Source organism: Peromyscus maniculatus, chromosome 12 (genome assembly GCF_049852395.1).
Source record: "Peromyscus maniculatus bairdii isolate BWxNUB_F1_BW_parent chromosome 12, HU_Pman_BW_mat_3.1, whole genome shotgun sequence".
Lineage (NCBI taxonomy): Eukaryota > Metazoa > Chordata > Mammalia > Rodentia > Cricetidae > Peromyscus > Peromyscus maniculatus.
Window position 1 is genome coordinate 27659835 of NC_134863.1, and position 12235 is coordinate 27672069.

The following is a 12235-nucleotide window of genomic DNA, read 5'->3' on the forward strand; positions in this document are numbered from 1 at the left end:
TTGCTTTTCATGGCTGTGGCTGGCAGTGTCTCCTCACTCAGCCTTCCACTTCCCAGAATTCTCTTCTCTGTTTATCCCGCCTATACTACTTCCTGCCTGGCTACTGGCCAATCAGTGTTTTATTTATCAATCAATGACAGCAACACATTTTCACATCATACAGAAAGACATCTACAGCAATTTGGGTCTGGGATGGTTTAAAAAAAATAGAGAAGTGTGTTGATCAAGAAATAGTTAGGACTACAATAAATTGGGTATGTTGATGGCTTGAGGTGGAGGATGAGAAAGGATTATTCATTGATGAGAATTATTCATTCATTCATTCACTCATTCAAACGCTGACTCATTCTTAACTAGCTCAGATCTCTCTGGGTGTCTTAGTGTGCTTTCTATTGCCGGGAGAAAGACCACGAGCAAAAGCAACTGGGGAGGAAAGGGTTTATTTGGCTTACATGTCACAATCACAGCCCACCACAGGGGGAAGTGAGGGCAGAAACAGGAACCCAGAGGCAAAACCTGAAGTCGAGGGCTTGGGAGGACATGGCTTCCTGGCTTGCTCCTCAAGCTCACATTTCTTACTTCTCAGCATCATCTCCCACAGTTGGCTGGGCCCTCTCACCTCAACAATTAGTCAAGAAACTTGCCTACAGGCCAATTTGATGGACCCACTTTCTCAACTGAGGGAACCTCTTCCCAGATGTCCTACTTTGCATCAAGTTGACAAAAAACTAACAGCAGTCTGGGTACTATAGGACTTTTTCTCTTTTTTGGTTTTCTTTTCATATATTTGTTAAAACTGTGAATAAAAGCAATAGAAATCATGATTCTTTTGAAATATGCAAATGACACAAAAATTAACCAAAAGTCAGTCAACTGAATATTCGTGAAACCTAAAAAGAGAGGCATGAACACAGTGAACCCTGTAAGGGTTAGCATAAAGATCTAAAATTGGGTTTTAGGTTAACAACTGTGTGAGCAGAATAGTTGGCATTAGAGAAATACCTTATGCAAACAAACTATCCAATATTAGTGTGATATAATACATACATCAACATTAAGTAGGTCCCTTTCGTGGGAGGGAGAGGGGGGTGGAGATGGCCCTGGGGCCCGAGGCATGCTAGTCAAGTGTCCCACCACTGAGCCACACCCTGAGCCGAATTAATCCTGCCTTAACTAGCATCCGATCGACGTCCTCTGTGATAATCAGACCATATCACTGCGGTATCTTGGGCAGCGAGGCCGGGGTTGCACTTGGGTGACCCTGACAGAAGTAGAGTGTATCTACTGAAAAGGCAGCACGATTCACTGGGGCTTATTGTGATGATATCAAATGAGGAACAATTAAAAGGCCCGGGTTAGTGAACCTGAAGAGGAGAAGGTTCTGCAGATCCGTGACGGCCAAGGGCAAATAGTGAAGGGCCTCTAGACACACTGAAAGACGAGCAGTGCCAGCGGCCAGGTGTCATAGTGGGGCAGGTTTCAGCTCCGGAGGTGGGGCTGGGGGAGGGGTGGGGGTGATGTGGGGGGTGGTGTGGGGGAGGGGGTGTGGGGGGGTGTGGGGGGTGGTGTGGGGGTGTGTGTGTGGGGTGGTGTGTGTGGGGGTTGTGGGGGTGGGGTGTGGGGGGTGGGGTGGAAGAACTTTTAACAGCCACAACCAAAGCCTAGACTTCCTTTTGAGGTGTGTGCACTCTATCACCAGAACAGCTCCAGCAAAAATAGGCTAATAATACAGCAGAGACTCTTCAAGGGGAGTCTTCAAACGCTATCTGCTTGAGCTCTGTGACTTTAAAACCCCACAACCAAGGTTCTCATTATATTCCCAGGAAAAAGAAAATACAAGATGCCCCTGGCATCCCATCTCCCTGTACCCCACCCGAGGCCTTTCTTTGCATTTTAACATAGTGGGCAGTACAGTGCCCTCTGAGGATGTCCCTGGCTAGAGAGAGGCCACAGCTGACTACCAGTGATTTCCCCCAGGAGACCCGGGCAAGAGCGAGCACTCCTCCTACAGCCCAGAAAAGACAGGAGAAAGGGGTGGTGTCAGAACTGGGCCTGCCGTGGTTCTGCCTCGGTCTCAGAGCCAGGCAAGTGAGTGGCTGCTGGAGCCCATTTCTGTTCCGGCAGATGAAACCCTGCCTAGCGTACGATCTGGCCACCAATGCTGACCCTTCTGCAGGCTTCAGGCTGAGCCACCGCACTGCTCAAGAGTCCTCCTCTGAGAGTAGGTCTCCTCCTGTCCCATCAACAACTGTTCATTTTCAAGAACTGGATGTCATTGCCACCTGCTTTGTCCTTGATAGGCTTTGCAAGCTTCCAGCTAACTCCAGGACATTCCGTGAAACAGTCCTCACACTAGGCATCCTACACATCTGCTTAACGCAAATTAAAGAAGCATGGTCAGCTGTCAGCAAGCTACCCTTAAATGCTGATGACTTCACCTGGCTAAACATCACATACAGTCTTGATGCGTGTGTGCGCACCCACCCACCCACCCACCCATGCACACACACACACACACACACACACACACACACACACACCATACTCACACCCCTGTGTTCAATGTATTTTTTTTTCTTGGCATAATAGTCTTTGAGAATTTTTTTCCTCAAATTGTTGTTTCCGCAGTGCTGGGCATAGCTCTCAGGCCTTGTACAGCACACTCTCATTGAGCTACATCCCCAGCCCAGTCTTACACTTTTAATGATGGTTGTACATATCTTCAGGGCACAATGTGATATTTTAAAACATTTAAACAACCAACAGCGATCAGATCAGGGTAAGTAGTGTAACTATCCCCGATAACTTTCATCATTTCTTTGTCTTGGGAACATTCATATCTGATGCTCTATTGCTTTGGTAAGGTTCTATGACACAAACAAATAGAATTGCTTGTTTTTTAAAAAATTATTATTATTATTATTTTTTGTATTTGGGGTTTTGCCTGCATGTATGTCTGTGCGGCACATGTATGCAGCACCTTCAAAGGCCAGAAGAGGTCGTCAGATTGCCTGAAATTGCAGTTACAGGCAGTTGTGAGCCACCATGTTGGTGCTGGGAATAGAATCAGGGTCCTCTAGAAGAGCAAACAGTACACTTTACCCCCAGGTCCCCCGATAAATCTTTTCAGCCCCTAGAATAACTTTTAAGGACATTTGGACATGGAAGAATGACCATATTCTTTATAGCAAGTTTGTTTGTTTTAAAGCAGACTAGACTTAGGGAGAAACTGGAAAAATAATGGGGAATTCATTTCTGTGAATAGTGCAGGAGAGCTTAACAAGGCTGGGAAGTCAGATAAGGAATTTATATCTGATTCAATAGGAAATTGGAAGTTTGGGATTAATAGCTCAGGAAGGAAGAAAAGAAGGAAGGAAGGAAAATAGGAAGGAAGGAAAAAGAATAAACAACAACAACAACAATAAAACAACGCATGAAAGCTTGTAGAAAACAGCCTATCAGCAGCCTGGGAAAAGAGGGATGCTATCAGTGTGACAGAGGCCAAGATGAAAAGGCTCACGGACTGAATGAAATGTAGCAGTGTAGGAGCTGTGAATATAATAGGGAGGGGGTGACTGTACAGGATGCTCACTGAGAACTCAAATGCTTCCTGGTGTCTTGAGGGCACCAGAGACTGGAGACAGAGACAATTGGCCATGAACATGCGTCACTCAGCCTGAGTCTCCACTTCCTCCCAGCTCCCTCCCCAGCCATGTCTCCTTCTAGCTCAGGCGGCAACATCTGTCCAGCTCGGTATCTCGTATCCCCTTGGAGCAAATCCCCTCTGGCCTCTTATTTGTAGAGAACCGCTTCACGTAGCTTTTTTCCTTTCTTTAATCGTTCTTTCCGTCACTCATTCAGGAGCAGAGCATGTCCACACATTAAGAACATTATCAGATTCACAAATAATAAAAGGATACTTTGACTCACCTCTCATAAAACTAAACTACTAAATTGTAGGTTCCTTCCTCCTCCCTTGCCCGGAAGGAGCATGGCAATATCATTTAGCGTTTCCTGTCCCCTAACAGTTAAGTTTTGGTATAAGACAGATGCCTAGTTCCCTCAGCTCTAGCCAGCCTTCTCTGAGTCAGGGATTATCCCCTTTTCAAAGCACTAATGGATTTTCAAAACCAGTTTTCCCTTTTTACCAAAAAGTACCCAAAGGTGAACTCATGACAGCTACCTCCCTAGGTCTCTGCCCAGCCAACTCAAGAGCTTCACCTGCCAGGAATCAGAGCTACAAGACTCTCCCATAGGCAATTGCCCATCCTGGTGCCCAGGGGAGCCCCTTTCTCCTTGCCTCAGAACGAAAACCACGGTCAAATAGAAAAACCAATGTTGTCAGGGCACCGTCTATGGGACAGTCCCCTCTCCCAATGCTATGCACCATGATATTATCCAGTCCTTGGGATTTCCTCTTACTCATTCCTTAGGGCAAGGCTGTTTTTGAAAGCCCCCATAAAATGCAAGTGCCATGCGGAATAGAGAAAAAAAAAAACCAATCTGCTTTTAGCTATCAGGAATTAAGTTCAAGTTAATTTCTCTAGATGGGACATGGAACTCAGACAAGGAATGAATGGGACGCTTGGCATGGTTCAGGTCTCTACACCTTGACGGGGAGATACAATGTACAGAAAGCACACTCGGTCTTCCTCTACTCGTGGTCAAAATGGCGTCTATTTCCCAGCCGGATTCTAAGAGTACCCAACACAGCATTCAGAAATAACTTCCCACAAGAGAGTGGAGAGGAGGGCAAAGGTCTAATTAAAGGTGCTGTGCCTGAGCTGTGGTCCTGCTGTTCCTCCCTCTTCCTCTGATACTCATATCTGCCTGGCTCTGAAAGGTGCAGGGCCAACCCTTGCCGCCTTCTGGAAGACTTCCCAGGAGTTTCCCCTCTCCTGTTGGCCCATGTCAAATCTGTTTCCATGGTGCTGATGTGAGTTCTCAGCTGCAATCCCCTGGCCCAGAGACTCCCCGCCCCCGACTCCCACTTCCACCTCATTTTGAAACACGGCCTCTGAACTTTTGATTTCTCTACTGGAGGCGCTGGTGTGTTTTGGTGGTTTACCTTTCAGGATTTTCCCCTCTCCCCATCCATGTCCAATTCATAAAATCAAATTCTCCTCTCCACCCAGGGATGCTAAAACAACCGAAAGCCCTAAACACAGTTTCAGTTAGCAGCCACACAGAACCATCTCCTTGTCACCTAATGGCTGTGTCCCTGTGATTAATATTGCCTTCCTGTTAGGAGCTTCAGGACTATAACTTCCCTAGATTCCTTGGATACTCCCCGGACCTAGGACATCTGGTGAAGTCAGCAGACATAGGCTAAACCATAAATGAACTGATATTCAAAAATAGATTTCTTTGAAGCTTCTATGAATCACATCCACAGTGTGCACAGCAGCAAACAGCAGACTCAACAGAGACCCACTTCCTGAGCGTGTGCAGACTTGTTTTAGTCTGGAGATGAGAGTTCGCTCTAAGAAGAATGGCCGACTCCTTAATGATTATAGCTTGAGGAGTGGGAAGTTCCCTTTAGCTAAACCTTGTTGTTTCACCTGTCTCCCCAGAAGCTCACATTGCTATTAATGGAAGCAATATTTTAAGCCTATTTGCAAATGCAAATGTGTACACAGCATGAGGGACGCATCAAACCACTGGACTCCTTTTTGACCTAGGAGTAGTCTAACCCCCCCCCCCCCAAATGAGCTAATGGCCTGCAATATTGAGATGAATCAGTTAGATAGGAAGGAAGAAGGGAAAGGATTTCTGGGCCTGTCAAATAAAAACCGAACAAGCAGAGACCACTGCAGAGAACTGTGGGAATTTCCTCCCTCCTCATTGCCCGGTCTAGGAGCTCCGGCAGTACCGTGCTCACCGAAAAAACGTTTTCTATAGCAGAGCCTCTGGGAACCCCCAGCAACTCCCAAACCAAGAGCAGCTGCCAACTATTTGGTAAGTGACCCCTTCTATTTTCTGCCTGTCCTGTCTCTTGGCTCCCTACAGCAGATATCGGGACCGAGGAGACTCATTTCAGTAACGTCCCATATCTGATGGGGACAGTCAGAAACGCACGTGCGACCGGCAAAGGGTTTAAGCATATACTCTCTCCCCTCTCTCTCTCGGCCCCTCTCCAGCTGACTGCCCACCTCTGCACATCTGCCCCAGAGGTAGCTTCTGCCTCCCCTGCTCACCAGGCTGCACATGTCTTGAGGACATGCATGTCACCAGCGCCTCTCCACCGCGGCTCTCAAGGACCACACACACAAGCACGGTAGCATTCCCGAGGACTACAGGAGCTTGAAAGAAAAAGTGGCAGCTTAAAAAACACCCAAAAAAGTAGAAGTAAAAAAAAAAAAAATTCAACTGGAGAAAAAAATAAAAGGAGCCTTCTCAGCTCGCGAGGCCTCCGGGCCTCTGTGCACGGAGAGAAATAATCCGAGGACTGAGGAAGAGCTCAGGTCCAGAAAGGGGAACTGACTAGCGAGGCTGACAGCGCCGGCAGGGCTCTGTCCGTACTTGGTTCCAGATAACTTCTGCTGGCAAGTGGGCATTTCCACTGACGAGAATGACTACGAGTGTGCCTTCGGACCGCCAGCAAGTGTAAAGCCCTGAGGAAAACCCCAAAGACAGCCCCTTTCACAAACACAACAGACACCTCCCCGATGCACCCAGAGTCCCAGGAGTAAAATCCGTGAAGTCCGTGGCTAGCAATTATGCTCTGTGCGATCTCACTCCCAACCAGAGAGCAGAGGAGTACTTCAGGAAGGACGTCTCCATAGATCCTTCTAGAAGCCAGTTTCCACACACTACCCTCATTGCTAGATTAGTCTAATCTAGTCCTGACTGTCTGACTCTAGAATGTTTCTATTAGTTTTGTCCACCATGCCTAGGCAGGGGAGGGGGCTCTTCTGAGTGTGTGTGTGTGTGTGTGTGTGTGTGTGTGTGTGTGTGTGTGTGTGTATCGCAAGCAGAAATGTAAGAGGTGTGTGAATGCCCAGTGAGCTCTCTGAATCTGGTTCTTTCACAGATTTTACACACCTGGATATATAACCAACCCCCGACACCCCAGGTACTCAGATCCTTTTTCTTATATGTACTGGCTCTCTAGTCAGTTGGGTTGGACGGGACACTTAGGTGCCTCTGAGGTGAACTCGGGACAGAGGAAGCCCTACAGAATGTGCCTCACCAGCTTTCTTAGGGGTTGGCTGTGGACCCCTGAAGGAATGCAGAAACAGTTGTTTCTTGACTACTGGTTGAGGGTCATAAATCAGGGAAGGAGTGTGGGGTTTGGGGTTGGTGGTCCCCCATCGAATCCTGGCTTGACGACTGGACTCTGGACAAGTCGTTGGATATCCTAGAGTCAGACTTCTGGCCTGTGGAATGCAGCCCATAATCGATTTCCCTGTTGCATGGGCATGAAAACCAAATGAGATTTTGGTGCTAAAACTTGCAAGTATTCGCCTGGTCCAGGGTTTACAGCAAAGTTAATGAGTCTTCATTATTTCCTTTCTTATTTCCTTCTGAGTCTTTCCAATTTTTATTTTGACCTTTCCACAGAGATCTTCCTTCTATCCATAGAGTTCATGATGGCTCTTCTCATATAGATCTGAAAACCCAGTTACCTTCAGTGCAGAACTGCTCAAACCAAGGGCTCCTTCTGGGTCCCAGGTCCTGACTCACCAGGTCCTTATTCCCCCCCCAAGTAACTCTATATACTTACCATAGAAACACTCTATTTTGGGTGGGCTCTGCTGGGATTGGGGGTGCCCTCTGGATTTTACAATAGTAATTTTCTTTGGTTTGAAAAGGTCCATGTGGTTTCTTTATTGGAGCACATAAAAATCACCCGCTTATTCCAGTTCAGGGGAATTCTTTAATATTTCACTTAATTTTCAAATGTTCTTCTTTTCCGTGAACTCACCAGTCAAAATACAAGATGGGGACTGGAGAGATGGCTCAGTGGTCAAGGGCACTTACTCCTCTGTTGGAGGACTGGATTTTGTACTCCACCGCTCATTTTAGGCAGCTCACAAATGCATACAACTCCAAGGATCTGACATTTCCTTCTGGCCTCCATGGGCAGCTATTCACACACACACACACACACACACACACACACACACACACACACACACACACACTAAATCTTTAGAGATACATATCAAAAGGCAAGGCAGGTTACATTGAATATGCTGCTATCAAAATTTATTTTTCTGGGGATCAAATCCAGGGCCTTGCCCATTCTAAGCAGGTGCGTGTCCACTGAGTTACATCACCAGCTCCATCAAAATATTTTGAATACCAGACTTCTGCCATTGTAGCTGTTCATACCACTTGCCATTATGTGTGTTTTTCTTTTAACTTATTTGAAGAACATTTATTTTGTCTTTTTGTTAAGGGTCAATTTGTTTTTTTTTTTTTAGAAAGCAATATCATTTGTTAGAAATAAAAGATGGATAAAAATAACACATCACACTGGGTTTGGGAACTCCAGAGACCCGGATTTGTATCCTGGCTCAGCTGCTAATGTGTGTTCTCACTAGAGTTTTAACCTCTCTATGCCTTGCCTTTCTCACAGAGGTAATATTGTGTTAAGTATACTTGCCTTGAGGGTTAAACTGGATGGCACACACTGGCACTCAACATAGATGCTGGCATGGAGTGGGTGCTTGTTCTCTTTTGAGAGGTTACTTCACTGTTTCCCTCTTTCCACATCTCTTCAGTTCCTGCTAGGACCAGCTTCCTCCCATGGGTATGTTGCAGGGAGTAAAGGGCATGCTTGAGGGCCACAGTGCATCACAGGATTCTCTGACTTTAAGATTTAGAGTTGCGAGCCTATGAAGGACCCTAGGGACAGCTCCAGTCTCTCAAGTTGTGATCTTTCCATGTCACCTCTATAGACATGTGTCTAGCCTTTCCTTTCTCACCAGTCATACTAGGAAAGGTAACACCTGTTAAGAGAGCTAGACGAAAATGTCATTTTGATAACGATCTCAGGTTTACCACTCCTGAGCTCTGGCTCTGTAAAATACTATTTAGATGCCTTATCCTACATCCTAGAATATATTATTGGACTCTTTTAGATGATCTGAAAACAGATGCAAAATCCCTCAGTAGTTCCTCCTCCCAGCCAATGACCAGAACTCTGGCCTAACTGCTCTCCATGGGTTATGTGGTCTTTAGGACCACAGTCAACAGCATCCTTCCTGCCAGCCCCCTCTCCCAGAGAGAGTAACATGCACTCTAGCAGAGTAAAGTCAGCAGTGTAGAACTAGCATTCCTAGTTAGAACTAGATTAGTCAAAGCTCGCTCAGCTGGACACAGTGACGGGGCTGGCTGACTATGGTTTCCTTTGAACACCCTGGGTCAAGTCTCTGCCCCCTCTTGTCTATGTGTCAGTGTTTAGGGCCAGCTCTCAGCCAATCAAAAGTCTTCCCTGACTCCCATCCCCGTCGTCAGAGGCGAGGGTGAATAGGGTGGCACAGGGGTGGTGGCTAATCAAGCAGAACACGGGCAGGGGGCTGATCTGAATGGTCGGTTCCTTGCATTTGGCGGGGAAGAAGTTACTGGAACCTTGGGAAGCTGCTTTCTGCCTGGTTACTCCACTTCCTTCCTCATTCCCAGGGATGTTCGCAGCTCAAGCCAAGGCTGCAAGGAAAAGCTGTGGAGGGAGAGGAGCCAGAGACGGCATTTGGCAGGGCCAGGGAGCATGCCTTCCACAGGTCCTCACCCAATCACTGCCCAAGAGACGGCCTCTGGGGAGTACCTACTTGAGACCTAGTCTGTGTGACAGAGCCAGAAACCTGAAAACACTTAGAACTTCCAAACAAATATTTAGGTCCGGTTTCCCATTTTAGCCCTATGTTTGCTAAATGGCCCACCATGGCCTGTGGTGGAAAATAGTCCAAAAGGATTCTTGATGGTGGTAGAAATGGTTTTGATACAGAACAAAGTCGTTCCCATAAAAATTTATAACAGCATTATTTATTGAGATGTTTATGAGTATTAGTTTTCTGAGCATCCTTGATACAGAGATGTGTGCTAGGGCAAGGGAGCATGAGTGATGGAGACCCACGGGATAGGTGATTCTTGTGGGTGGCCCTGCATCTCTTTTCCTCCTTTTAAACTGCAAGGGAAAGAGAAGACAAGGCAGAGGTGTGTGGGCCGTAGGAGCAGTGGGCAGCCAAGTACCCCTCCCTTTGTGCTCCCATGGTGATGACTTCCTGAGCAGTGGATGACTCACACCTAGAGAGGCAATATTTCCTGCTCAGGGTTGCAGTCTCAGCAAATAGTCTTTTTTTTTTTTTTTTTTTTTTTCTCCTCTGTGTAGTTTTGGTGCCTGTCCTGGATCTCGCTCTGTAGACCAGGCTGACCTCGAACTCACAGAGATCTGCCTGGCTCTGCCTCCCGAGTGCTGGGATTAAAGGTGTGCGCCGCCACTGCCTGACCCTCAGCAGGCATTCTTACCATCAGTGTGTGCGAGCTTAGGGGGCCGCCAGACTCATCAGACCACTGTGGCCTCTGCAAGTGCAGGGTCTCACATCCCCATAGCAACCAGTATAAACTAGGATGCAAGGCCCTTCATCAGACACCAAGTAAACTTCTTGGATTCTGCCTGGGCTGAAAAAAAAAGGGGGGGGGGAAGGAACCCCTGGGGTGACCAGTAGAGTGGAAGGAACTGGGCTTCTATACTTTGGAGGCAGGAAGACACTCACTCCAAGGCCTCTCTGGGCTACAGAGTGAGGTCAAGACCAGTATGAGCAACTTAGGGAGACTCTCTATCTCAAAACAAAAAGTGAAAATAAAGTTTGAGGATTTAGTGTAGTGACAAAGTGCTTGTCCAGAAAGTGAAAAACCCTGGGTTCAATCCTAGTAACACACACACACACACACACACACACACACACACACACACACACACACTGAATAAGGAAAGTGATTGCTTCACATGTACTCACTCATAATCCTGAACAGAGTTCAAACCCTGTATAAAATATCACTCATGCAAGGCCAATAAAATGTGTCTGTGGACAGAATTCCTGAACTGTTCTTTTTTTTTTTTCAAAAGTAAGAAGATTTATTCATTTTTATTTTATGTCTGTGAATATTTTGCCAGGATGTATGTCTGTGCACCATGTGTTCAGTGCTTGCAGAAGCCAGGAGACAGTGTAGAGCCAATCCCCTGGGACTGGAGTTAGAGATGTGACCACCATGTGGGTGCTGGGAATTGAACCCGGGTCTTCTGGAAGAGCGGCCAGTGCTCTTCACTGCTGAGCCGTCTCTCCAGTTCCTCCTGAACTCTTCTTAATTGAGACTCAGTGTAGCTCAGTGTGGGTTGTTCTCTAACTCTTAGCCCTGCTCTACAAGCTCTAATAAAGCAGAGCAGCTGTCACCATCCCTAGGACCTAACCGCCCTTTTAATGAAACTTAGGGGAGTTAACATGCCCCTCCTATCCTCTGGGACAACACATGAAACGTTCACAGTGAATTTTCCTTTTACTGCTACTGTAACTGTACATGCAGAAGCCTTTCTCAGTAAAGCATAAGCACGCACTATTAAGAGTGGGGATAAATACAAGCCACAGGCTGGGAGGAAAATATTAGCAAAACACCTACACGATGAAGAGGCTCTGATCCAAAATATACAAAGAGCGTTTCAAATACAATGACAAGGAAACAAACAACCCAATGTAAAAATGGGGAAAAGATCTGATAATGTACCTGGCCAAAGAAGGTATACAGGTGGTAAATAATAGGTGCAAAGAAAGCCAGCACCATGCCATTACAGAACTGCAGGTCAAAATGATGACGGCATAAAAACCAGAGACTCCTAAATGCTGGCAACTGTGTGGACAAACAGGAATGCTCACTCGTTTCCAGCAGGGACACCAGCGATAGAAATGGCTGGGAAGAGTGTTCAGCAAGTTCTTAAGAAACTGCACATGCTTTTGTTATATGGGCTAGTAACCGCACCGACAGCACCCACACAAATACCCCCACACAAAGGCCTATGCCAGCCCTGTTTATAACTGCGTCAGAACTGGAAACAAGAGGGCCCAAGTTCAGTTCCTAGCACTGGCGTCAGACAGTTCACAACTGCCCAGAACTCCAGCTCTAAGGGGCGTCTGATATTTCTGGTGGCATCTGTACTCCTATGCACATGCTCACACACACGACCACATACATGGAATTAAAAATTAAAATAAATCTTAAAATTAAAAAAAATACT

At 46.6% G+C, this 12235-nt stretch overlaps 1 protein-coding gene across 3 annotated transcripts in view; it reads right to left on the minus strand.

Moving 5' to 3' along the window:
* Positions 1-12235, minus strand: part of Cd86 (CD86 molecule) — a 68475-nt gene that overhangs the window by 38530 nt on the left and 17710 nt on the right. Inside the window, exon 1 of one of the 3 annotated variants that reach the window (XM_006975709.4) lies at positions 6198-6450. The exons of 1 other annotated variant lie outside the window; for it this stretch is intronic. In XM_006975709.4, the coding sequence (XP_006975771.2) occupies positions 6198-6226 (29 nt within the window). In that variant the 5' untranslated portion in view covers positions 6227-6450. Of the gene's footprint in view, positions 1-6197; positions 6451-12235 lie in introns of those variants that run through there. One more of the 3 variants, XM_076548817.1, reaches the window with a different exon arrangement.